Below are 27,721 nucleotides of genomic sequence, written 5' to 3' on the forward strand. Positions count from 1 at the left end.
TTGATGGGTTGTAATTCATAGAAACTAAGATTGGTGAGGTTGGAAACCTAGTGGTAGAAGGAACTAGATAAATTAGTGACACTAAGTCAAGATTGGTATGGTAATAAAACGTAACAAGTTAGATGAAGATTTTGGCAATAGTTGCAAGGAAGTATGAATTGAGTGGGAAGATCACTAGAGGAGATGATATGATGAGTAATCTTGTGATAGAGTCTAAAAATGGTGAATAGTAAACAATTATATACATGTTAGAACATGATTATATAATAGGTTCATATGTTACAAGATAACAAAAGCATGATCAAATGATTAGTACAATCAATGTAATCCAAGACAAAGAATTAATGATGAGTTTTCTTGACAAATGACCTAACTGCAATGGTTAAAAGATGCAAGTAAGATAGGTGAGAAGATTCAAGAAGAAACTTCAGCAAGTCAAACATGTTTTAACTAATCTAAGGAATTGCACAAAAAAACTATGATGGTCAAGATGGTGAATAAGTTGAGGACATAGCAATATGTGAATTGAACAAGGCAAGAGTGAAGGAAGTTCATAATTTGAATCAAGGTATGAAATTAAGTAACAAAAGAGGTTAATCTACAAAAAGAGAGATAGCAGGTGAAAGAAGAGGGAATATGAGCACAAAGACATAGAAAGGTGAATGCAGAGTAAGTGATTACAACAAGTGAAGGCATAAAGATTAAGAAGAGGAAGGTTATAGAGTGAGAAGAGCAAAAGGGATTTGACAATAATTTTTCTTTTTAATTTAATAAATTAAAGAACATTTGTTAGAAAACATGAATCATAGTTGTGACATTAGAATAGAAGTGAACAAATAAATGATAGTAGGGTAGATTTATTTAAAATAAAAGAATCTTAGAATTAAACTTATCAATTTTCCATGTCATCACAACTATCTTAGATTACACACTTTGAGTTTTAATTATAATTTTACAATAAGAAGTTGAGAGTTTTTGTTGAAAGTGTGTAATCTAACATAGTTGTTGTCACATAGCATTTTGATAGGGTTGCATTTAGATTTTTTAATTTTAAAGAATTCCCCCATGCTATCATTGATTTTCTCAGAGTGAGAGACAACTTACAATCATCATCTCATGGGCTATGGATGTACACAAATCCCACAAGTTCGTGTTATAGCAAGAAACATTGGATATTTGTGTAGGTGAGAATGTTTAAAACTATCTCTAGAATAAAATCAATAGATGGGCTTCATCTTTGACTTTCTTTCACCTTTGATAGATAGTTGAAAATAAAAAGTATTACATAAATAGCTATGCAAAAAGCTTAAAAAAAACTGACCTAATTCATTTTACACTTCAAATAAAATATAATTATTCTAACCGTGTAAAGAAGTAAAAGTTGAAATATTCTATTAATTTTTTAACTAGAATCAGAAAATTTAATTATAGCTAGAAACAATGTAATAATTATTCAAGGAGATCATCACAAATATACAAGACTGTCGGCTTACCCCTTGCACCCTTCAAAGATACAAATGCTAATTAAAAATAAGAAACATAAGCTCATTCTAGACAAGGGCATTGATGCAACTTATTTGCACCATAGAAAATGATGTACTTTACTTTCATTTTTAAATACATCATCTATAATATGTGTTTTTAATGATTTCAACTTTTTTATACTATATTTAATAAACAAAATAGTATTTGGATTTATGTATTTAGTTGGTAAAATTTTGCATTTATTTTTATATCTGATTTCATATTTTAAAAATATATAAAATAATTTTATTTAAATGTAATTTTTCTATTATATGATATAAAATGTAATAAAAGTTATTAAATATTAAAATTAATTTTAAATGTATAAATCTAATTAATTTAATAATTAGAAAACATTTTAATCATAATAAACAATTGTTTCATTTTTCATTTTTTATTGGACTACAGGAATTGGGTGCAGCATGCCCCTCCCTATAAACTGCAGTGTGCTAGGTAAACTTTTTAACGTGACCAGTAGCACTGGCATGACATGCCCACTGGTACCACGGGGACAGGGGAGACTAGAACCCGTGACCAACCCCCTGCAACAAGGAAGATTTTAGCCAACCGAGCTAGGACCTCTACCCAACAATTGTTTTATTTTTCATTAATAATTAAAGGATTTAATAAAAATAAAATAAAAAAATGAATGTATTTATAAATTTGATCCTATTATAAAATTAAAAATATTTTAAATAAAAATTAAATTTTAAAAAGATAGAGAATTTTAAATATAACTAAAAGTTATATTTCAAATAGATAAATTGCTATTAACAATTTGGGGAAATAAAAATTAAAATCAAGTTTTTTTTTTTTTTTTTTTTTTTTTTTAATGTAGAGGTATCCTCACGACCTAGCCTAGTGCTCAGATGATGTGAGCTGAGGCGAGACTAATCCTCTATGGGTGGGGCCATAGGCTCGTTTGATGGCCCCATTGATTAATTGTGGAGAGAGTTTTGAATTCGAGACCATGGGGGTAACCCACAGCCTTAGGCCTCCGCTCTCAACCAGACGAGCTAGCACCTTTTAGAAAAATATTTTGAGGCAAAGTCCACACCTATACCCCGGGCTAGCGGTGGCACGCAAGTCTCATAAGGGAAACTGGCCCAAAGCCATTCTCCACTACGAAGGAGAGTTGAACCTGTGACCTCAAGAAAGTGAACTCAAGGCACAAACCAACTTACCTAAAAATCAAGCTTATTATTGTTTATTTGAATACACTTATTAATTAAGGATGTTATGTTTTAAATATTTTTTTGTTTTGGCTCACTTCTCCCAAAAAAATATCATTTAAACTTTTGTTGAATTATTCTTGTTAATAATTGTTCTTGTTGAATTATATAACAACAATTTAAGTAAAAAATTCCACTTTAATTATTGTAATAAACTTGTTGTCTCTTAAGTTGAATTAACATAAAAGTTTGTTTAACAATTACTTTACTTTTTAAAAAATTGATATAGTAGTTTTTTATTTGATGAATTTAATTTTTTTAACAAATTTTTATTTTTTTAAAAATGGAAATACATAGCAATAGAAAAGATTTTTTCAGGCACGAGTGAGTCCGTATTGGGTTCCTAAACGTCTATGGTGGGCTTCACTGGTTGGTAGCTCGCAGGCTTCGTGCCTCACTAGGCTGCCTCGCAGGTCGGAGCCCTCCATAAAAAAATATAGAAAAGATTTGATAAATACATGCAATTTTTTAATAATACAAATATAAAATAGTCCTAAGTATTATAAAATGAGATAAACAAAATTTAACACTTTTACATTAATAATAGTACTTACAATTCAAAATATAAAATATAATATAATTTTTTATATTAAATTATGAACTTGATATTAAATTATATGATGTATTGACCCGGTTTTTACGGTTAGACAAGTGATCAGTCTGTGTTGACTTGTTCGAGCCGGTCTTTCATATATTCATTTCACATCTCTTTCAATTCTTTTTTGCGGTGTTATTCAGACGATTCTACGAAACGTTTTCTATGTCGTGCTTTACTGAACAGATATTAATTTATCTCTTTCTCTGTTCACCTTTTTATCTCTTCCACTACCAGTGGGCCATTGCCGTGCTTGACTTCACTCGATGCCGTGCGCGTGACTTCAAACAGATTTAACTCTTTCTTAACATCTTCTCTACCTTTTCCAGTGCACTTCTCCCTTTAAATCTGCCTCGCCTCCCAAACTCATCTCACAGAAGCATTCGCGATTCGCAGAGTGAGGGATGAAAATGGCTTTGGACATTTGGGCGGTGTTCCTGTTGTTAAGAATGCCCATTGTAAGCTGCTCTGCATGTTTGGAAGAGGAGAGAATATCTCTCTTGGATTTCGAGCAAGGCCTCAATTTGACTTATCATAGAGGATTTGAAGAGCATTATTTTCCGCTGGAATCGTGGATTGTCGGTGTATATAAATGTAAGAGAGTAAAGATTATAATAGAAGTGTATTTAGATGTATATTTGATGTAATATTTATAACATAATATATATTTATACTATAATATTTGATGTATCTAATATTATTATAATTTTTTACAAATATATTAGTTCAGTACTTAATATTGATTATTTATTGTTAATTATTTTAAATTTTAATTTGTATTTATTATTAATATACATGTTTAATAATACAAATGTCATAATTAGTATCTTAACTAAGGAGTATGACAAAGGTCAGAAATAAAAATTGAGAACTCTCCATTTTGGCAACCCACTTTGACAAGTTCAATCGAACTTGAAGGCATTTTGTTCAAGGTGGTCCCGAACAATCTCCCTCCATCTTTTTGTTCTCACTTGAACGTCCCATTCAGGACATTCGATGGCTCCTCGAGAACCCCTTTGCACGAACCAGAAACTACAGTCGAGGAAAGTGGGACCACAACCTTAGACGCTCTAGTCGAAGTCACCACAACACCAATTTCCAAGGTAGAATCAGAGGAAACTCCCAGTGATTCTAGGAACACAATACTGTAAGGAACAAAGCCTGTTGCAGGGAAAGACGCCCCTATTGTTCCCTTCGGACATCCAACATCCTGCATACCACCACCATTTTTGCTGCTTGGTAATTTCAAATTCAAACCAGTATTAGCATCTTGTCCTTCCACCGACCCCTTCGAGCTCACCATTACTTCAAACTCTTTGGGATAATGTTCAAAAAGCCTTAGAACTGTATGGTCATGCATTGAGATCCATATTCATTACGTGTTTGATTTGATATAAAGAAAGGCGATAATTTAATTTGGTTTAAGTCTACTTTATATTTTCAGTTTAATCTTATTTGTATTTACAATTTTATTTTATTTTAATATAAATTTATTTATTTTAGTCTTTATTTAGTTGTCATAATAATACAAAAAGAACATAAGCTCACTCTTGACTTGTTTGAGCTGGTCTTTCACACATTCATTTCACATCTCTTTCAATTCATTGGGTCCATTTGGTTGGTGGAATTGTAGAAATCGAAATTTGTACAAATCTCGATTTAGCCAAATCAAGATTCTGCAAATCTTCATTCCTATTTTTAGGATTTTACTTGAATAGTTTGTTTCACTCGGAAGATGAGTGAGAAGACACATGAGGCAGATTTCAAAAAGTATTCTAATCTATTGTTTTTACACTCCTTAAAAAGTATAACCAGGTTTTGATTTTCAATTCCTACTTGATAGTAGGAAATCTGAAAAGGTGGTTTTGAGACAAAATTAGGACTCTAGAATTTTATTTCCATTATGCCAATTGCAAAACAAAAGCAAATATTTTCAAATCCAGATTTTGAAAAGCCAATTCCTGTCATCTTCCACCAACTAAACAGATCCTTAATTTTCAAAGTTCTATGCTTAAACTGAACAAATATTAATTTCATCGCTTTCTCTGTTCACTTTTTTCTACCAATCTTTTTCTCTCTTCCACAGTTTTGTACCATCAATGGGCCATTGCCGTGCTTGACTGAACATATGTTAATTCATCTGTCATCCTCCGTTCACTTTTTTCTACGAATCTTTTTATGTCTTCCACAGACTGTACCATCAATGGGCCACTTGCGTGTTTGACTGGATATATATTAATTTCGTCTCTCCTTCTCTGTTCACTGTTTTCTACAAATCTTTTTATCTCTTCCACAGATTTCCAGTATCAGTGGGCCATTGCCGTGCTTAACTTAAACCTGTTGCCGTGCTTGTGACTTCAAACATTTTTAACTCTTTCTTAACATCTTCTCTACCTACTCTCCGTTGAATTTCCAGTGCACTTCTCCCTTTAAATCTGCGTCGCCTTCCAAACTCATCAAACAGAAGCATTCGGGACTCGCAAAGTGAGGGATGAAAATGGCTTTAGGTTTTTTGGCTGTGTTCCTGTTGTTCCCCATTATGAGCCGCTCTGCCTGTTTGGAAGAGGAGAGAATCTGCCGCGCTGCCTGTTTGGAAGAGGAGAGAATCTCTCTCTTGGATTTCAAGAAAGGCATTAATTTGACTTATTATAGAGAAGGTGGATTTGCTGTTCCGCTGGAATCGTGGAGAGGGGTGAACTGCTGCGCCTGGGAAGGAGTCGGCTGCCACCCACGCACTGGACACGTCATCACCTTGGATCTGAACTCTCGATTCTATTGGAGTGAGATTCGACGGGGGCTATTCCAACTGCTGCATTTGGAGCGCCTGGACTTCTCTTCTAATCGGTTCGACACTCTTTCCATCCCTCCACATGTTGGAGAGCTGAGGAGACTCAAGTATCTGAGTTTCTTTGATTGTGGATTTATCGGCCAAATCCCCCCTTCCTTTGCGAATCTCTCACGGCTTCAACGGTTGGACCTTTCAAGCAACTCATTGACAGGTAACATCCCTGCCTTTGGTGGACCTCTTCCTTTGTCATATCTTAATCTTTCCTTCAACAATTTGGATGGTTCCCTTCCCTCCTCTTTGTGTGGCCTCTCCAAGTTGCAGCATCTCGATCTTCGTTCAAATAAATTAAATGGCAGCATTCCGTCTGATTTAGGCAATCTCTCAGCCCTGACCGTGCTCTCTCTACGGAACAACAGTTTCAGTGGTCCAATCCCCACTTCTTTTGCTATGTTGTCCAAATTGTCGCACCTTTATTTGTCCAACAACAAGTTAAATGGAACTTTCTCGTTTTTTACTTTGAATAATTGCCCCAAACTTGTTTCTTTGGATCTCTCAAATAATAAGCTGACCATCAAAGTCGACCCATCCACCATCCCCAAATTTCAGCTTTCTAATTTAGCTCTAGACCAATGTAATATCACAGGAAATTTCCCTGATTTTATTTCAACTCAATATGGTATTGGCCTCTTAGCTTTGTCAAACAACTTTCTTAGAGGTTTTATTCCAAATTGGCTTTGGAACATATCAAGTCTTCATTATATAGATCTGTCCAATAATTTATTTGATGGATCAATTCCTTCGAATGTATATGCTGATTTTCTTTCATTGGCCAAAAATAATCTTAGTGGCTCTATTTCAAATTCAATTTTTGACTATAATCATTTGACTGTTTTAGACTTGTCAAGCAATAGGTTAAGTGGTAGGATTCCCCAATGTCTAAACTGCTCTTTCTTGTTAACATTAAATTTAGAGAAGAATAATTTAAAAGGGACAATACCAGATATATGTCAAACAATGAATCGTCTTGAGGTATTAAAATTAGGAGACAATGCACTTGAAGGGAAAGTTCCTTCATCACTTGGAAAATGTCAGAATCTAAAAATTCTTGATTTGAGAAATAGTAGTTTGGAAGGGAACATTTCAAATTGGGTTGAAAGATTGCACAATCTTCAGATTTTAATTTTAAAAAATAATAATTTTAAGGGTGAAATTCCATTGGCATTGACAAAATTACAAAATCTTCAAATCTTGGACTTGTCAAGCAATAACTTTTCAGGGGCTATCCAGGATGAATTTTTGAAATTAAATGCAATGAAAAGTCAAATGGAAAACATAGAAACCTTTAAACAACAAGATGTAGATGGAAAAGTTTTTTATATTGATGAAGTGACAATTAAGAATAAAGGTCAAGATATGGAATTTGAAACATTTTTGAGACTAGTCAAATGTCTCGACCTCTCTAACAATAAGCTATCAGGTAACATTCCTCAACATATTGGAAGTCTCAAAGGTTTGGTTATCCTCAACATTTCAAAAAATCATTTTAGTGGTGAGATTCCTAAATCCATTGGAGGTATGGTATTATTAGAATCACTTGATCTTTCAAAAAATAAACTATCAGGGGCTATTCCTATTGAGTTGCAACTTCTCACATCCTTAAGTTACTTTGATGTGTCCTATAATAACCTATTAGGGATGATACCACAAGGAGGACAATTGATGACATTTGATTCTACACACTTCAACAATTCAGCCTTATGTGGCCTACAAATCTATGTATCATGCATAATTAGTGTTCCCCATTCTTCAAAAGAACTTGATGCAAACAAGGAAGATTTACAAGATGATATATGGTGGGATATTGGAATGGCAATGGGGTGTGTAATCGGCTTCTCTATTGTAATGGGAATGTTGTGGCTCAACAAAATATGTAGCGTCACGTGCTTCAAACTTATGGATGATACTATTGTTTCTCTAATTCAAACACTGAGAGAGTAGTTTTATTCTTTAGAGAGTAGTTTTATTCTTGAAAGTAGGACTACTTGTGTTCCACTTTTGATGAATAGACTTATTATAGAACATGTACTCTCATATTTTCACGATGTAAATTTTACATTTATAGAGTGAAAAGTATTTGTAATGTACAATAAAAATACATCTATCACCAAATTATGTGTCATATTTCATAAATCTTACTTCAAGAAGTTGTTAAAATATTTGATTTTTTTAATCAAATATTTTTCTAGTGAGATTAAATTGACATGTAGTGGATCATCATGTATTGTTTATAACATTGTCATTATTTAGTAGTGATATTGAATTTAAAGAACACCAATTATTTAATATTTATTTATCATGACTATATATTGAGTGTTTTTTATTTGATTTTACTATGTTCTTATTAATAATAATATTGAAGGTTATTAGATGTGTAATTGTAAATGAGAATGAAGTTTAATAATGTTTAAAATATATCAAATAGAAATCAACAACACACTTAAATTATAAGGTAATTTTTTGTGGTAAGAAATCATTAGGTTGAACTATGAATACCTCTCCTACTTTTTGACCTAAGAAGCACAATCAAAAATTTTTTTTTGTCCACATTTAAACAACTTGTGTTAGTTAAAAAGAAAACATTTAGGATATTTCATATTATTTAAACTAGAACTTTATGATATTTCATGTTTAGATTCTAAATTTTTTTTCTTTCATTGGTGAAAGACTTAATTTTATTACCAAACTAACATTCTTTAGTCTAGCTTAAACCAAAGGTGATTACAACCAGGGTACCACCTACCTAAAGGGTGTTTTCTATTTTTACTCTTTGTCACTTGTAAACCTTACTTTTTGTCATAGATATTTTCATTATATAGATTTGATATCCTCCCCTCCTTGATTACAATGTACTTTGTGAATTAAAAGTTAGTGTCGTGATTAAAAATATTAGTAATGTGACTAAAAATGATCAAATTATACCAATATTTATAATCCATAAGTATAAAAGTAGACTAAATAAATAAATAAAATGGTTGTCAACTAAAAATAGAACTAAATAATTGGTCAAACAAATAATAATGACTAGATAAATAACTAATTAAAAGAATATTATTCTTCGATTCAATTTTAATTTTAATTTGATCATTATTTAGAGATCTTAGTTGTCCCCCACATAGGAACCTACCTAAGAGACCCATTTGGTTGTCAGGTTGTTTGGTGCACCAAATATGCCTATAGGATCAAAGATATTGCCTCTAAGTACAATCTTAAGGCTTTCATATATTTTATAAAAAAATTAATATTTACATTGTTTAACAAATATTACTCATTATATTCATGAATTATTAATATTTTTAACTATGATTTGAAGCTATTTAATTTTTTCTATTGTATTAGAATGTCATAGATAGATAAATAGATAGATAGATAACTATTATTTCTTATATAATAAAATCTATATAAATAAGTATTGAAAAAAATGTAACAAAAAATGTACATAGATTAACAATTATCAATAAGCATGATCTTTATTAAGAGGAAACCAAAACATTTATATTTTAATATTGTTTGGAGTCAAAAGATGAATTCCTTCAATTGTGTGTGTGTGTGTGTGTGTGTGTATGTATGTGTGTGTGTGTGTATATATATATATATATATATATATATATATATATATATATATATATATATATATATATATATATATATATATATATATATATATATATATATATTTATTTATTTATATATATGTATATATGTATATATCTGTATATATATATATATATATGTATGTACATATATATATATATATGTATATATATGTATATATATATATATATATATATATGTATATATATGTATGTACATATATATATATATATATATATATATATGTATGTACATATATATATATATATATATATGTACATACATATATATATATATATACAGATATATACATATATATATATATACATATATATATATATACATATGTATATATATATATATGTATATGTATATACATATGTATATATATATATACGTATATATATATACATATATATACATATATATATATATATATATATATATATATATATATATATATATATATGTATATAGATATATATGTATATGTATATATGTATATATATGTATATGTGTATGTGTATGTGTATGTGTATGTGTATGTGTATGTGTATGTGTATGTGTGTATATATATATGATTTTAGAGAAAATATATAAAATTTTAGAGAAAATGTCTTTGATGTTCTTTTCCTATGGAAGAAATTGAAATATTACAAAATAATGATTAAGAGTTGTGGAATTGAGAAATAGTTGCATTATGTTATGAATTGAATATACATGAGTGTGTACTAGCAAGAAAAGGGAAAAAGGGAGACATGAAGATGCAAGTTGTAACCCTAGACAAGTCACGAAAGTAGGCAATGTCTTAACAACCAATTACAACACATATCTTACCATGGGGGATACTAAGTTTTTTTATCAATTGTCTTTATATTTAGTTCTTTTTTCAATCATTTTTACACTTAATTTTTTTCCAATTATCTTTGTACATTTTTTTAATTTCATCTTTTTATTTTTTATGCTTTTGTTGGCTATTTAGCCAATACCATAGAACTTAGATTTTTTTCAATCATATTTTTATATTTTTATATTTTAATTGACTATTTAGTCATTACCATGAAACTATTTCCTACTAGTACCCGTCTCAATATCTTTTCCCAATAAAACCAAAATACACAAAACTCATTAAGATAAAAAAAATTACTTTTTCCTTGTATATATATGAAGGCCAGCTAATATTATTAAGGGAAATTTTAAGATTTTCATAAATAAAGAACACATTAGAAAGAGATAACATATGAAAAAAAAAAAATCTTTTCTCTATTGGGGAAAATAATGAGTACCACTTTGGCATCAGAGAGCATGAACAATCCACTCATGTTTTTCTTAGTACATTTCATCATTTTAAAAATGTAATTAGAGTTTAAGGGAAAGGTCTCATAAGATAATAGAATTTGGGGGCTTTGAGAATGGGGCCTTTTCTCACTAAAATTCTAAAGTTGTGGACAACTAAGTTATGGCTAAGTAGGGGGAAGTAGTATTGATGAAGAAGAATGATGGTTTTAATAGGTAGTTTTGGGAAATATTAACAATTTTCATCTGCAAAGACTAATCGAAAGATTAAAAATCATGACAAAAACATAGGCATATAATCCTCCAACAGACCTTGTTGGTACAAAGAGAGGGGTTGAATTAGTATTGTTAATAAAAATGGTTATTTTTCTAATTCTTCCTACTAACCTTAACACAACCCACTTTACACCTAGGAAGATGATAATCGTAGTAATATAAAAATAAGCTAACTCACACACAAAAACATTCAACAAGTGGGGATATTCTATACATGGAAACACTCTATGTGTGGATGAAAACCATAGTGGGGATGATTTACCCACTATATAATACATGTAAAGGGTTTCCTTGTTAAGAGCTACAAATGCTTCTTCTAGAAACACATTTTGTTAGGAATGTCTGCAACTTGTTAAGGTTATTCAAAATATATGTTCAGGCTACCTAGTTAGAGGATTTACAAGCTTCTCCTTCTGAGAGACACCTTATTGGAGGATTTTGCAATAATATTTCTAATGAAGCTTGCCTTGTTAGAAGCTTATAGATAGATACAATGATAAGAAAGCATACTAAATGTTCAACGTGGATGTGGCACTAGTTTTCCATGTAGATCTTTGCTATGTTTCCTCTAAAGATGCACAGATCTTCCTTCTCGCTTGGTGAGTGCTCTATTGTCACCTCTTCTTTGGTTTCCTACAATAGTTTGTCACTATTCTCTTCTCTTTGTACTGTACTCACTTCATCTTCACTTAGGTTTTTTTTCTCTCCTTCCTTGTATTTTTTGTCATTGACTCACTCCTTATATTTTTTATACTTGTTGTACATATCTTCCATTTGAAGTTAGGTCATATTTTTTCATACTTAGTTTATCCTGCTCATTCTTGAATTCAAAATTCAAATTCCAAGCTTACTCCATTCATAAAGGATGCATGAACCCTACACCTAGGTTCTAGGCTAGTAGTGTTTTGAAATCTCTTTGTGAGTCAATGGTGGCGTCCTTGCTTGCTTGTGTCATTTATCTTTTTATATTTTTTCACATTGTGAGTGACTCATCACGTTAATGACTTGGTTCAGTTGTAGTCCATATCTATTTTCTTATGCCAATGTAGGTGTGCCACAGTGTATGTTGGTGTATTTCTTGACTAGTAACTCTAGAATACTTTCTTCTACTACTTCCTCTAACTGGTCAAATTAAATATTTTTCCAAATAGATATTCTTGTCGATCAATGAAAATACTCAACACTTCTCTTAGTATTTTTTTTGAAGATTCATGTGAGGTCGACAATCTCCCCCTTTGGCATTGATGGAAAATCATTATTTACCAACATGCCTACTCTTTGAAAAGTTAGTTATCATGCATTTGCTTGTACCGGTAGATAATATTGATAGATGGATGTGGTCACATTTATTAGAAGCTCCCCTTAACAATTTTTGTCCTTTTATGTGTCATTCCATGTGGTTATTGTGTTCTTGTCCCTGGGATTAGGGGTGAAGCTTATAGGATTTGACTCTACCCTTTCTCCAATGATAAACGAATGGAGCCATGATATTGCATTTCCTCTTCTCTCATTTTAAACACATATTTTCTAGTGGGGAAGTGTGCATCGAAACACCATTAAGAAAACCTCCTTAATAACATTTCATTATATTTTTTCCCTTTTGCTTCTTGTTTTTTGAAGTTTTAAACATTTAGGGTTTTTTTATGATCATTTTATCTATTAGGGTATTCTATTTTTCGTGGGCATGAGAAAGGTAAGTATTTGTGGGAGAAATTTTGCATTTTACAAATAAAAGGTGTGTAGAAATAAGATTCGATAGGGGAAGGTTCATTATCTAAAGAGGATTCAACTTCTATTTCTTCCATTTACAATTCCCAAGTTATCATTTTCTAATAAATTTAGTATTGTGGAAATTTACAATGAAGGTTATGCCTTGAAAGTTTTAGGATTTAATTTTTCAAATTTAACATCCTTCTATCAAATTAAATAAAATCTAACAAATATTTTTATTATAATTTTGGTTTTGAATTTGTGTTTATGTCTCTTCTTTTAATTTTTTTATTATTCAATGCGTATATGGGTAAAAGCACAAACTTGTGTCACCCTTTTACAAAGGAAAAGGCTTTAACAAAAGTATAGTTGTTCACCTTCAATGACATAAAACTAGTAGTATTACTTAGAATTTGTAAATGAAGTAAACTAATGAAATGTGTAGAAATGATCAAGTTTAGGAATATAATTTTTAATAATTATTTGGAATAACAAATTATGTATTTTCCTTTTTTTAAAGATAACTTTTAGTTGCTATAAAATGCTAGAAATTAGGGGTCTAGTTCCCACCACAAAACTACATGAAAATAAACTTATTTCCCTTTGATCTCATATTATGTTATAGATAACATATGTAGCTAGAATAATCAAAAATAAAAATTGGCTTTAGACCTATATTTTCTCTTTTATAATGATTCAAATTTCAACTTATTGAAATCGATAGTTTTCATCTCCCACCACATTTTAAAAAATAATTCTATTCAAACCAAAAGAAAAATTATAGATTCTAGAAGAGGACTCTCTCCTCTAGAATGCCATATAATTTTTAAATTTTTTAAATATGATTTAGTATTTTTTTTCTTTCTCAAAATTGACATCTTCTCGAGTGTTAAAATACATACTTGTAGAATTTTTAAATTATAATATACTATATCTAATTAAAATAGTATGAACTCTATATGAGAATATTCTTGAGTTTGAGCTCTATAAAATGGTGTTTGTATGTTATTAAAAAAATATCATAACAAATAGTAAGAGTTATTGAAACATTAGTTTTCTGAAATAATTCTATTTCTTTAGTAATTGGATACTAACTAGTATAAAACATGCATTTAACAGACATTTCCAATTGGAAAACTGTGAGACCATATATAACTTAGCTAGAATAAATTTATCAAGATCATATGTTTGAACAAAATTATTTTTTAGATAGAAATACTCAAATTCAATCATTCTAATAAGTCAACCTGAAAGGTGACACAACTTTTTACTTTTACCCATCCATTAACCTCACACCTACAATGGATGATTCTTAATGCACAATGGCGTGAGGAAAGTCCCATGCTTATTAAAGCTCGGACTGTTCTACTTTAGTTGTGACCTTTTGACCCATTGGATGCCAATGTACCTATTGATTTTTTGGAATGAGTCCTTCACACACTAGCTTTTTTCCATCTTGAATCATTTTATATTTGGGGTGTTATTGAAATGAAAACACCAACTACTTTTGTGTTTTCATGCTTGATTGAATAGATGAGATGAGATGAGCTCATATGCACCACTTTGATTAATGTAAACATGTTTAGTGAAGTTCTAGACTATAAGCCTATGTGGACTTATTCCTTCATGCTCTAGGTCGACAATGACTACACTAACCTTTGTTGTCTAGTCGCGCTTGACCAAACAAATGAAGCTTTCCTATTTTTCCCCTCCTGCGTTGACATTTTATTCTTCGTAGATTTTTCCACTACATTCCCCTATAAATTTTCCTTTAGATATGTCAAGAAACTTTATGAGTTTCTTATTTCCAAATTGGTTTTGGAAATCTAAATACCTTCATCATGTAGATCTATCCAACAATTTATTTGATGGATCAATCCCAAAATACACATACCTTAAAATCCTTTCATTAGCCAACAATAATCTTCACTATTGTATTTCAAATTCTACTTTTGAATGGGAGGATTTGATCATCTTCGACTTATCAAATAACATGTTAAGTGGTAGATTTCCTCAATGCCTAAAGAGCTACTGAAACTTGTATTTATTAAATTTAGAAAACAATGGATTAATTGGTACAATACAAAATGTATGTAAGAAAATAAATTCTCTTAAGGTATTGAAATTAGAACACAATTCACTTAAAGGACAAGTTCCATCATCACTTAGAAAATGCAAGAATCTAACCTTTCATGCCATGCTCTAGGGGCTTGCTTCAAACCATATAAAACTTTGTGTGGTTTGCAAACCATATTAGTCTTTCTAGGATCAAAAACTCCTTGAGGTTGTTTAATGTAAACTTATTCCTCTAAGATTCCATTCAAAAATGTAGATTCCACACCCATTTGGTACACTTTGAATCCTTTGTAAGAAACATATGCCAAAAAAGTTCTCATTCCTTCCAACCTTTCAACCGGGGAATTTTTTTTCTCTTTAATCAACTCCTTCTTGTGCATATCCCTTAAAAATTATTCTTACCTTGTTCCTTGTGACTTCACTTTTCTTGTTCATATTGTTTCTGAAAACCTACTTAGTTCCACTCACATTCTTATCCTTTAGTTTGGGCATCAATGTCTGTGTTTTCTTTTTCTCAATTTATTTAATATATTCTTTCATTTCCTTGATCCAATATTCATTCTCCAAAGTATCTTTGACTAATCTAGGCTCAAACTCCCATAGTAAGCATGCATCATTCTCAATTTTCTTCTTGTCACAACTCCTAAATATTTATCTTCTATGATTTGATGTGGTGCATGGTGTCTTCTTACATACTTTTCCAATTTAGGCTCTAGTTTACTCACTTCTTATAGGAGTTCACTTGATTCAGCTTGTTCAACTTCTCCAATTATCTATGAATGCAACTTGGTATTGTAAGTCTCGTGTTTGGCAGCCTTTCTTTGTGACTCAACTTTTATAGACTGATCAATGCTTGATAATATTCTGATGATCAAAAGAAATTTTCTACAAAACCTCAATAGTTTCTAGTTACTGATGCTTGATAGCCTCCTTCTTTGGTTTAGGTAAGGTGCTAGTTTCACCTTCATACATATAAACAAAACTTGTGTAATCTGGAAGTTGTTTCTTGCATTCCTTTTCATTCTTTTCTACAAATTCATCAACTCTAACATTTTCACTTTCCTCAACTTTTTTAGTGTTAGAATTCAAACACTTGCAAGCCTTTCTTTTAGTGGAATATCCAAGATATAAAAAGCACAAACCTATGTCACCCTTTTCTAAAGGAAAAGGCTAACAAAAGTATAACTATCCATCTTTAATGTCATAAAATTGGCAATTATTATTTTGAATTCAAAATAAAATACACTAATGAAATCTATAGAAATGGATGAAGTTTATGATTATAATTTTTTATAATTATTTTGAATAAGAATTGATATAGTTTCCTAATTTTTATAGACATTTTTTTAGCTACTAGAAAATGCTAAAAATTAGGGGTCTAGTTCCCACCACAAAACTATATGGAAATAAACTTATTTCCCTTTGATCTCAAACAATATTATAGATAACATATATAGCTAGAAAAATAAAAAACAACAATTAGCTTTAGACCTATATTTTCTCTTTTGTAATGATTCAAATTTCAACTTACCTGAAATTGATAGTTTTCATCTCCCACCAAATTTTTCAAAAAAAATCTATTCTAACCAAGAGTATAATTATACATTCTAGAAGAGGACTCTCTCTCTCTCTCTAGAATGTCATATATATATGATTTAATATTTTTTCCTTTCTCAAAACTGACAACTTTTTGAGTGTTAAAATATGTACTTATGATTTTTTTAATAATAATATGCTATATCTAATTAAAACACTATAAACTATATATGAGAATATTCTTGACTCTGAGCTCTATAAAATGGTTTTTATATGTTATTAAAAAATATTATAAAAATGAATAAGAGTTATTGAAACACCACTTTTCTAAATCTCATTTCTTTAGTAATTGGATACAAACTAGTATAAAACATGCATTTAATAGACATTTATAATTGGAAAATTGTGAAACCATATATAACTTAGCTAGAATGAATTTATTTAGATCTTATGTTTGAGCAAAATTGACTTTTAGATAGAAATACTCAAATTCAGTCATTTTGATAAGTAATTGCGAAAGGTGACATAGTTTTGTACTTTTACCCTCATCACTTTTTCCATCTTTTAGTATGTAACACTTGCTTCCAAAAACTTTGAAATAATTCACATTAGGTGCATTATCATACCAAAGTTCAAAAAGTATTTTGTTTGTGTTTTTCTTCAATTGAACTCAATTCAGTGTATAGACTACAGTACTCATAGATTGTCTCTTATATTTCTTTGAAACATTCTTCTCTATCATCAGTGTTCTTGCGCAATCCATGATTGATCTATTCTTTCTTTCCGTTATTCTATTTTGGGGTGGTGTCCTTGGTGCAATAATTTGTCTCTTGATTCTTTTATCATTGCAAAATATGTTGAACTCATCTAATGGGAATTCACCTCATCTATTTGATCTCAAGCACTTTAGACTCTTCCCTAGTTTTTCTCAACTCTAAACAAATACCACTTAAACATTTGAAATGCATCAAATTATTCTTTAAGAAATATTAAAGTCATCATTCTAGAGAAGTCATCAAAAAATAGAATGAAGTAATTTTCACCATAATAGCTTTGCACTCCAATAGGACCACATGAATCAGTATGAACCAATTATAAAATATCATCAAAAGAGTAGGTCTTTCTCTTGAAACTAAAATTTGTCATTTTACCCATTTGACATTTTTTCCACATCACTTTTTCAAGTTTGTTCAATCTTGGTAATTCTCTAACTCTTTTCATCTTACTAATTCTTACAAAATTATTCTAGTTCACATGAAATATCCTCTTATATCATAACCAAATATTTGAATTATGCAAATACACAAGTATCTTCAAACAAGTCTAGATAGAATAAGTTACCTCTTATTTGTTCTCCACTTCTAACTAGTTCTCTAGTAGCATCATAGATCTTTTCCTTCTTTCTTTAGAATTCAACTTAGTAGCCTAAACTAACCAACTGTGCCACACCACTCAAAAAATTGTACTTTATTCTATCAACCCAATATGTATTTTCACATCTAATCTTATCATTAGATACAATTGATCCTTTACCTTTAACATAACACAGTGTATCATTTCCAAACTTAACACTATTCTCATTATAATGTTCTAGCTTCCTGAACTTGCTTTATCACCAGTCATATGATATAAGAAACCACTATCAAATATTGATAAATCATTCCCACTCATATGTGAGATCAATGCATTTTTCTCATCTTCATCAGAATCATCTTTCATTGCAACATAAACAACTTCTTCATCATGATTATTAGAATCACTATCAGAACCATCCTCTTTGGCAATATAGAAATATTTCTTACCTTTTTCTTTGTAGTATTTGTTACCTTAGCTATCATTGTTGTCTTTCCTTCCCATGTACTTGAAATATTTCATTTCATCCTTGTCATCCTTGTCAGGGAACATTGCTACAATATGACCAAAATTTTTACCTATAAAATAGATTATAGAAATTTTACCTTTGTATTTACATTTTCCTCTTGATAGGCTTCTAGCCAATAACACTTCAAGCTCATCAAGATCATCATTTGATTCATTGTCAGTGTCCACATGTCTACTCTTCTTCTTTCACTTAGATCTATGAAGGGCTAGCTGAGCTTTAAATGCAAATTCAACACTAGTAGGTGAATAATTTTCAAAATTTGACATTTCAAGTGCAGTAAGACTACCAATCAAAATATCCAAGGTTAGATCTTTACTAGGTGTACACCTCAATTCTTGAATTATAAATACTCTAGTTGCATAAATCATAAGTACATTCATCAATAGCTTACTTATCATAGTCTCATCAGATATAATGCCTCTAGCTCCTTTAAAAAAATTCACAAATTTCTTTATTTGGCCACAATACTATGCAATAGCATAAAAACATAAACTTGTGTCACCTTTTATAAAGAAAAAGGATCTCGGAACTTAAATTGTTCAACTTTAACGACATAAAAGTGGCATTTTTGTTTAGAATTTGAAGATGATGTAAACTAATGAAATGTGTAAAATTGGATGAAGTTTATGTCTACAATTTTTTGAAAAATAATTGAGAAATAATTTTTTTATTTTTAAAGCTCTTTAAAAAAAAAAATTAAACTTATAGAGTTTCGTTTCTACCAAACAAATATATTCAAATGATCATATTTTGTTCTGATTTTGTAATATGTTATAGTTGACACGTATATCTAGTGGAAAAAAAATTTAATTTTTAATGTATATATTTTGATGTAGCTATATTCCTATAATCACTAGTGAGATTTACTCACCCAATATAACTCTTCACTATCATACACCCACTCGGGTGAATCAAGAGGTTTTCTATAATTACAATACTATAGTACCCTGGTGCAACATTTGTGTCATAGCTTATAGTTAATGTAAGGCTAACCTATATATGTCCTAACTCATGCCTTATATAGTTATGTTTAAAATATTGTGACAATATATGTGGCCATGCTACCTGTTGAGTGAGTTTTATTATTTTTTTGTTGTGCCAAGATCTCTCTGTTTATATGCATACATACATACATACATATATATATATACGTATACGTATACATATACATATCTATAACATATGTATATGTATATACATACATACATACATACATACATAGATCAGAAGAGCATGACAATGGAATCCTAGATCTCCACTAATCTCCACAATCCACAAGACCTCTCCATACATACATATTCATAGATACATATGCATACACACATATATATAGACATACATACATACATACATCCACATATGCAATTTTTTCACCTTGGAAAATTGTATTTGATCTTGCCAGTTGGGAATAGTTGATTGTGCATTTTATTGTACCTAATCTGATGATAGTTCTACAAGAATTTGTAATTAGCCCAGCTAATCAACAACTAAACCAATTTAACTAGGTTATGGCTTGCTTCTTTCTAAAAATATCTTCTATGATATTTTTTCTAAAATTTCTTGCAAACACTGCCCATTTTTCATAGTCAACATTATTTTTGTGTAGGATCTTGAGCAAAGTCACTTAGCATGGGTTGAGTGAGTTTTAATGTTTTATTTTTTGGATTCTAGAATATGGGCTTTGTATTATCATTGGATTTGTTCAAGTCTTGATTTTAATGAAGTAGCAAAGTGGTTTTTAGGGTGGAAAGGACTATATAATGAAGAGGAAACTTGAAAACTTGAATGTTGAAATGCTGTAATGAAAGCTATCGAGTATCAAATGCCTATGTCAAAGTTACAACACAATGTGAATTTGATTTTAGATATATGAAAAAAAACATGACATAAATCATTCTCCTTTTGTTTTGATTGTGGACAGTTGCGTGCAAAAGAGGGTAGAGAGCTTTGAACATTGGTGGATATTTTATTGCCATGCTCTTGGTGGAGATCAATGGAGATCTAGGATTTCATTACGCTTCCCTTGTGATATCTATATTTTTTTGTCATGCCCTTGTGATCTCCTTTCCCTTGATCTACTATTTGGTTGTCATGTCGTACCCTTGTGATCTTTGTGCCCTTTGTAGTACTACAACATTTGGGGTCAAATTGTAATGATAATTTGTGATGTAAGTGTAATTTGTAGTGTTTGGCCCCAAATGTAGTAGTGCTTTCTCTGCAATTTTCTTCAAGGGGAGAAGAGGTACCTATGTAAATGTTCTATTCTTTTCCTTTCCTTCTAAACATGTATCTCTTTATATTTACCCTAGTAGGTGATCGTAAGGGCACGACAAAAAGATGTAGAGATACATACATACATACATCCACATATACAATTTTATCACCTTGGAAAGTTGTATTTGATGTTTATTCAATCACCAAGAGATAATATACTTTGTACGTACAAATTTCAATATACTTAGTTTGGTATGAATAGTTTTGATTGAATTTGTTCAAGAAGCGTGAGTCTACTCATGATCATAATGGCTCCATGTATTGTGTCTTTAGAGGAGAGAGACTTACAAAATATTAGATGGTGGGGTAGGAAGAAGATGGCTGTGTGAATGGTTGGTTGGGCAAGTTGCAAAAAATTAGGGTGTCAATTGCAATTAGTTTCATTAATTTGATAGGGAATCAACTTTGGAAGTGGAATATCAAAATTGGCATGTCCATCCTAATGATAGATGTCTCTATCTCATAATAGAAATTCACCTCAAACAACAAGTGAAAAATTATTAAATATATGGAAAATTAGAAGAAAATTCAACTATAATATTTTTGAAGGAAAAAAATATAATTTGGTGGAAAAGGTCGTGAGTTATGTGGCTCCACATTGTGGCTATTCCATTGTCCAATAGTGGGAACTCTTCATGTTAAATATGAAGATCTTGCAATAGAAAAAGATAACTATCAGAGATCTATATTTGTGTTTTAGTGATAACAAATATACAATCTAATTTTAAGAAAAACAAACTTCTTAAATGTATATGATTAAATAAAATAAATAGGAGTACTAGTTGTAGCTATATAATTCTAGTATTACTGATTATTTTAAACAAAATGTTCAATAAAACATGTATGAAGTAACATAAATGGATCATCTGCTTCATCCTATTATGACTTAATTTGCATGTATTTTATCATTACCTAGATGATATTATGCACGAGATCTTTACTCAATCACCAAGAGATATTATAATCTATAAGTACATATTTCTACATACTTAGTTTGGTATGAATAAATTTGATTGAATACAAGGATAATTTCTTGTGTGAATTAAGGACATGATTGATTAATTTAATTTAGCACAAGTACTATGCAAGTGTGTATTTATGGATGTAAAGTAGTTCACATAGTGAACTGATTTACATACATACATGCACATATGCATACAATCATCATAATCTATTATCCTTGAATCTAACCAAAGCTATTATATATAAACAAGAGATACACGTTTAGAAGAAAATGAAAAGAATATTTACATAGGTACCTCTTCTCCCCTTGAATAAAATTGTAGAGAAAGGGCACAAAGATCACAAAGGAACTACAACAAAATCCTAGATCTCCACTAATCCCCACCAACATTCAGAGCTCTCCACCTTCATTTGGAGCTTTCCATCCTCTTTCATGCACAACTCTCCACAAGAAATCAAAAAAAATGGGGAATGATTAATGTCATTTTTTCTTTTCTTTTTTATTTATAATATATAATCCACAATCTACAAGATCTCTTTGTATACATACATACATATGGGTGACCGCAAGAAGTTGGGTCGCAATTCCGCGGAAGTCAGATTCTCAAAATTGTACTTCTTAGAAACGGGTACCCAATTTTTTAAAAATCAAGTACCCATTTCTAAAATTAGGCTTCGGGCACCCGACCCAAATTTTAAAAATCGGGCACCCGATATTTAAAAAGGATCAGGTGCCCGAGCCGCTTACTAGCGGGCACCTGCCTTTTTAAGAATCGGGTATTCGATTGCTTAAAAATCAGGTACCCGATTTGTAAAACTATTATAAGCTGCTTTTTTGGCATTTTAGAGGTCATTTTCATGACCTCAAAAATGGGAGCCCGCTTAGAGACGCATACGGGAGCTTGTTTCTCAGCCCTACCGACTACCCTCTTCTTGCTAGTTTTTGATACACAGGTATTTTAATATGTTTTATACTATTTTACTTTATTTTTTTCAATTTTCAATTTAATATGTATGTTAATTTATTATTTTTTCACTTTTCATATGTACGTAAAATTGTAAATTTACATTGTTAATGAACGTAAATGTTTAAATTTTTGTATTTGTTAATTAAAATATAGTTTCGTAAATGTTTATTTAAAAAAATATTATTTTAGATGTTTTGAAATGTATTTAATTTATGTATTTATTACAATGTTGAATGATTAGATTAGATGTAAATTTATTGTTTAAACATGTAATTTTACAAATAAACATAACCTTGACCTAAAACCATATAACCTCGACCTTGTTTAAACTATTTAACCTCGACCTAAAACCATATAACCTCGACCTTGTTTTAACTATAACTTCAACTTAAATTTATTGTTTAAACTATAATCTCGACCTAACCATATAAATAAAACCCTAAACATATTATAAAATACTTAATCACATAACAACCGACCAAGGGATCCAAACAAAAAACTTATAGTATTTAAAATGATTTTACTTAAATTGTATTGGACTTTGTTTCATGGATCAAAAATGGATGATGTAAACTATTTTATAAATGTATATTCTTTCAGCCTTTCATACCCTGTGACATGTACAGTGGATGATTGTGCATTCCAAATTAATTTGCCAAGTGGCATTCGAAACAAATGTATATAAATTATTTAAATGGATTGAATAGAAGTAATTAATATGAACTTTCATGTGGAAACGTTATTTATTTTACTTTTAGTAGTTTATAATTATTTAAAAATGAAATGTAAATGTGCTCATTAAGGAATGCAATCTCTTATGTTTTTTATAAATGTAAATTATTGTGTGTATGTTATTGCTTGCTTGGTAAAACTTTTGATTAGTTCTTTGGATCCCTTGGCTGGGCATCATTTAGGATTAAAGTTCTATAATGTCAATTTGTATCGAATTTAACTCTAATCATAACCCTTGCTATCATCTTAACCTAAGTAATCTTAATTTGCTAAAACCTACACTAGGTAATATATAAATAATTAAATAACTTTCCTATCTTACCTTGAATACTAATTTTATAAATGTCAAACCCTAAGATTGAAAGGTAACCCTGGTCCTTAACTAATTAATATTATACTTATAAACCAAATTGAATTAAACCATGATCATAAACCTAATTATATATCCCAACTTAAGAGTAGAAACCTTGAATTTAACCTTAAAAATCCTTTCCCCAACCATTAACCAAATTGAACCATTACCCTAGAAGATTGAACTAACTTAATTCAATTTATTAACTCTTGTCCTAATTGAAACCTAAGCATGTAAGCCTAATCAAACAGTACAAACCAAATTGAACCCTAATCCTAAAACTAATTAAACATTGATATCAAGGTCTCAAAATGATACATCATAAAAAAATTAGAAGAGACTTGAATGAATCAGGCATCTAATTAAGTAACCCTCCCTGACCATCAAGAGGTGGAGGTGTCCACATCAGTGCGAGTACGAGCCCAGACTAGACCCTTAGATGGGTAGCCTAAATGTTTATTACCTTTGCAGAATGGAAGGCCACATAACAAAATATTGCCTTATTCTATAAAAAGAAATACCCACCCCCTAGTGATATATATAGTAAGATATTTTTCCTAATTTTACTATCAATCTTTTTGGTTAGAAGACGATGATAGTTCAAAATGATTTAGAAGATAGGGATAAAATGAGAACCATCATTCCTAGAATGAAGATGCATTATTCCAAGTGATAAACCCATTTCTATCATAAATCAACTCCTCCATCCAAAAAATTAGTAATGAGAAATCCCTATGTCAAGTAATCAATGGAGGGCTCATAAAATTGATCAAGTGATCAACAGAGGGCTCATAAAATCCCTAGGTCAAGTAATCAATTGATCCCCAAGGGGAGATAAGAATCTCATTAAAAATTAGAGACAGGACACTCCTAAATGCGTATCATACAAAATAATTATTGCCAAGGTCTTAGCCTCTAGATTAGAAGATATCATACCCAAGATCATGAACCCTACACAAAAGTGTTTTGTTAAGGATATTTATGCATATTGGAGAACTTGATAACCTATTGGAAGACTTTGGATTGAGAAACATTTCTAGGATAGAGTGTAGGCATGCTCAAGTAATTGATTATGAAAATGTCTACAAAAAGGTGGAATGGAGTTTCACTATGATGATGTTGCAAGCCCTCCATCCAATATTAAATGTCAAATGGTGTCCTCTCTTATGATTGGTGTCAAGGTTTTAGTAAAGAAATTAATGGGGTTAGATCATAATTTTTAGGACTCTCTGTAGATCAATTATGAAAGGGTGTCCTCTTGCATCCTCTTTATTTTTTATTGTTGAACATTGACTCATTACATTATCTCCTTAGAGATAACCAGTTGTCTCTAAAATTTAGAGGATCTACTCTCCAAATAATTAATAAGTATCTAATGTACATAGTTTGTTGATAATATATTTGTATTCTTTTTAAGCTAGAAGAGTGCAACACGAGTCATTTAATGATTAAATTGAACCTCTTTTCTTTGTATCTGGCAATAAGATTTATGTCTCTACATCTATCTTATTGGGACTAAATATTGAGTCCCCTACCTTGTGTAGTACATATGGTATTGGATGGAGATTTCATAATTAAATGGTTAGGTACCTAGGGATTCCATCTGTAGTAAACCCTAACATATAAATGAAATTTGTCTTTATATCAACAAGAAAATGTTTGGAAAACTCAACAACTAGAACTCTAATTATCTCACTTTGGTTGGTAGAATTCAAGTATGTTAAAAGATTCTCTCCTTGAATATTGGGTGTAAGTTTGTCTTCTTCCTGCTCATTTTATTTAAATCTATTTGGTCTTCCATATAAATCTATTAGGACCATTTCATGGATAGCCAAGGGATTACTTTAATTATGGATTATGATTAGAATTAGGATTATTATACATGGTTAGGGATAGCGTTCACATGTAAATTAGTTCATTACCTGACATGATCTACACTTATAGTTTGCAAGAAGGTTTTCAACTTGGTGCCATACTCTATTTTTGAGATCTTCTGAAATTTCTTTTGTAAGAGATGCTTATCTCAATACTTGTATATGTACATAATATGATGGTGCTTCCCCATACATATATACTCAATATACTTTACACATTATATGAAACTTCTTATATTTTCACCTTTACATCTTTTCCCCCTTTCTAATGTAAATGCCAAAGGTGAATTTTACATGGTTATTCCAAAATGTGACAAGAAGTCAGAACATACCTTTAGAATTAGTGTCATTGTCTTGTCCCAATTTTCTTGTAACATCTCAAGTGTTTGTGTGCAATGTAATCTAAACTTCTGCTGATAATTCTATCATCTGATCAACAATGGAGAAATTGTTAGCATGTGCTCTATGACATGAGTGTTTTTGACACCTTTCTAGAGAATACTTTTTATTAGCCAACTACTTTTTGTAGAACTAAGCGGATAATAGTTAGGATTCAAACTACAATCATAAATATTTTTTAATCAATTCATAATTCTATCTCTAAGCTTTCATTAGATAATTGTAACCTTAACTCTCATCTTAGGACCATAATAAATTTCTGATACAGGTAAATATAATTGTAACTAAAACCATAATCCTAGGTAAGTTCCCTAACATTAAAGGATCGCAATCATTATAATAATCTTAAGCTTAGCCATCATGAAAATTGTTAACATAACAAAATTGTAAACCATAACCTTGTCATAATCTTAACTTTGTTTCATCCTGAGACATGAACATGTATAATCCATAATGAGTTCATACTTAAAAATTTATTATTTAATGTTTAATTTGACTTAAGTGTTTAACTTTATTTATAATTTAATTGATATAATTTTAATAAAGATATGCGCATTTATATAGATCTAGTTGATAAATTTTAGATTTAAATTTTATTAAATAGTAATTTTGTCATACATGTATTATGTTGTGATGTATTTTTGATGTGTTTTATGTTTTATGTTGTTTAAATATATATGCAGATTATATTTGATGGACCCACCACCACCCCCTCCCCCTCCCATACCCCCACCTCCGCCACCTCCATCTCCACCTCCACCTCCACCTCCACCTCCACCCCCACCCACACCTCCACCACCCACCGCAGATGAGCTCCGTGAGACCATGAGGCATAACCTCAACGACCTCATGAGTGATATAGAGGCTATACGACGTGAGAGGCATGCCCCCCCTCCCCCCCCCCCCCTCACCTATTATGTCTTGCAGATAGCATGCAAGGCATGGTTGATTCCATCCATCATTTTGATGTAGACATCGATTCATTTAGATCATGGAGGGAAAGCATGCGTGCCTTCTACTCTAATGGCTTATCATATAGAGAGGTTTATAACCTACATATAGGTAAAGGAAATTTTCAACATTATTTTGTAAACCCTAAGATGGGTGAACCAATTAGTGACAAGAAGCCTTGCATTTCTATTAGGTGGTGTACACATCCGCGCATAGCAGCACATTTTTGGGAGCGGTGGTGGATGGTATTTAACCATCCATCACACACTAATCATGAGGTTCTCATGTACTTTCTTAGGAATTTATGGGCTGAGTTTGAGTTGGTTTTGAAACCCAACTATTTTGATATGAAAGCATTTTAGGGGGTTGGTAGAGGGATGCCTCAGGATAGGCCTAGGGCAAAGCTGAGTGACAGAACGAGAAATCGCAGGCGAGCTGAGCTCCTTGTACCTCTTCCTGTGCCTGTTGTCCCTGCTCCTCACCATCATCATGCGATTTCATCTGCTTTTACCGATTTGAGTGCCCTTTCGGGCAATTTAGTACAGCAGTGGACGCAAGCGGTACATGCTCCTCCACTTGGACATGTTTGTACTAGTTGTGGAGGCATATGCACAAGCCCCTAGAGCGATCCTGATGCAGCAC

The 27,721-nt window shown here is 30.9% G+C and overlaps 1 protein-coding gene across 1 annotated transcript; it reads left to right on the plus strand.

Annotated features, from left to right (window-relative positions):
* The first annotated feature begins 5,755 nt into the window (after nucleotides 1–5,755).
* Nucleotides 5,756–8,308, plus strand: LOC149555746 (receptor-like protein EIX1). Its single transcript, XM_089829897.1, has 2 exons — nucleotides 5,756–6,350; nucleotides 7,833–8,308. The coding sequence occupies exons 1-2, from the start codon at nucleotides 5,843–5,845 to the stop codon at nucleotides 8,135–8,137; spliced, it is 813 nt and encodes a 270-aa protein (XP_089686023.1). The 5' UTR covers nucleotides 5,756–5,842; the 3' UTR covers nucleotides 8,138–8,308.
* Nucleotides 8,309–27,721: the final 19,413 nt, after the last annotated feature.

The sequence above is a fragment of the Cupressus sempervirens genome, chromosome 5 (genome assembly GCF_028749045.1).
Source record: "Cupressus sempervirens isolate cs-2001-9-10 chromosome 5, ASM2874904v1, whole genome shotgun sequence".
NCBI lineage: Eukaryota > Viridiplantae > Streptophyta > Pinopsida > Cupressales > Cupressaceae > Cupressus > Cupressus sempervirens.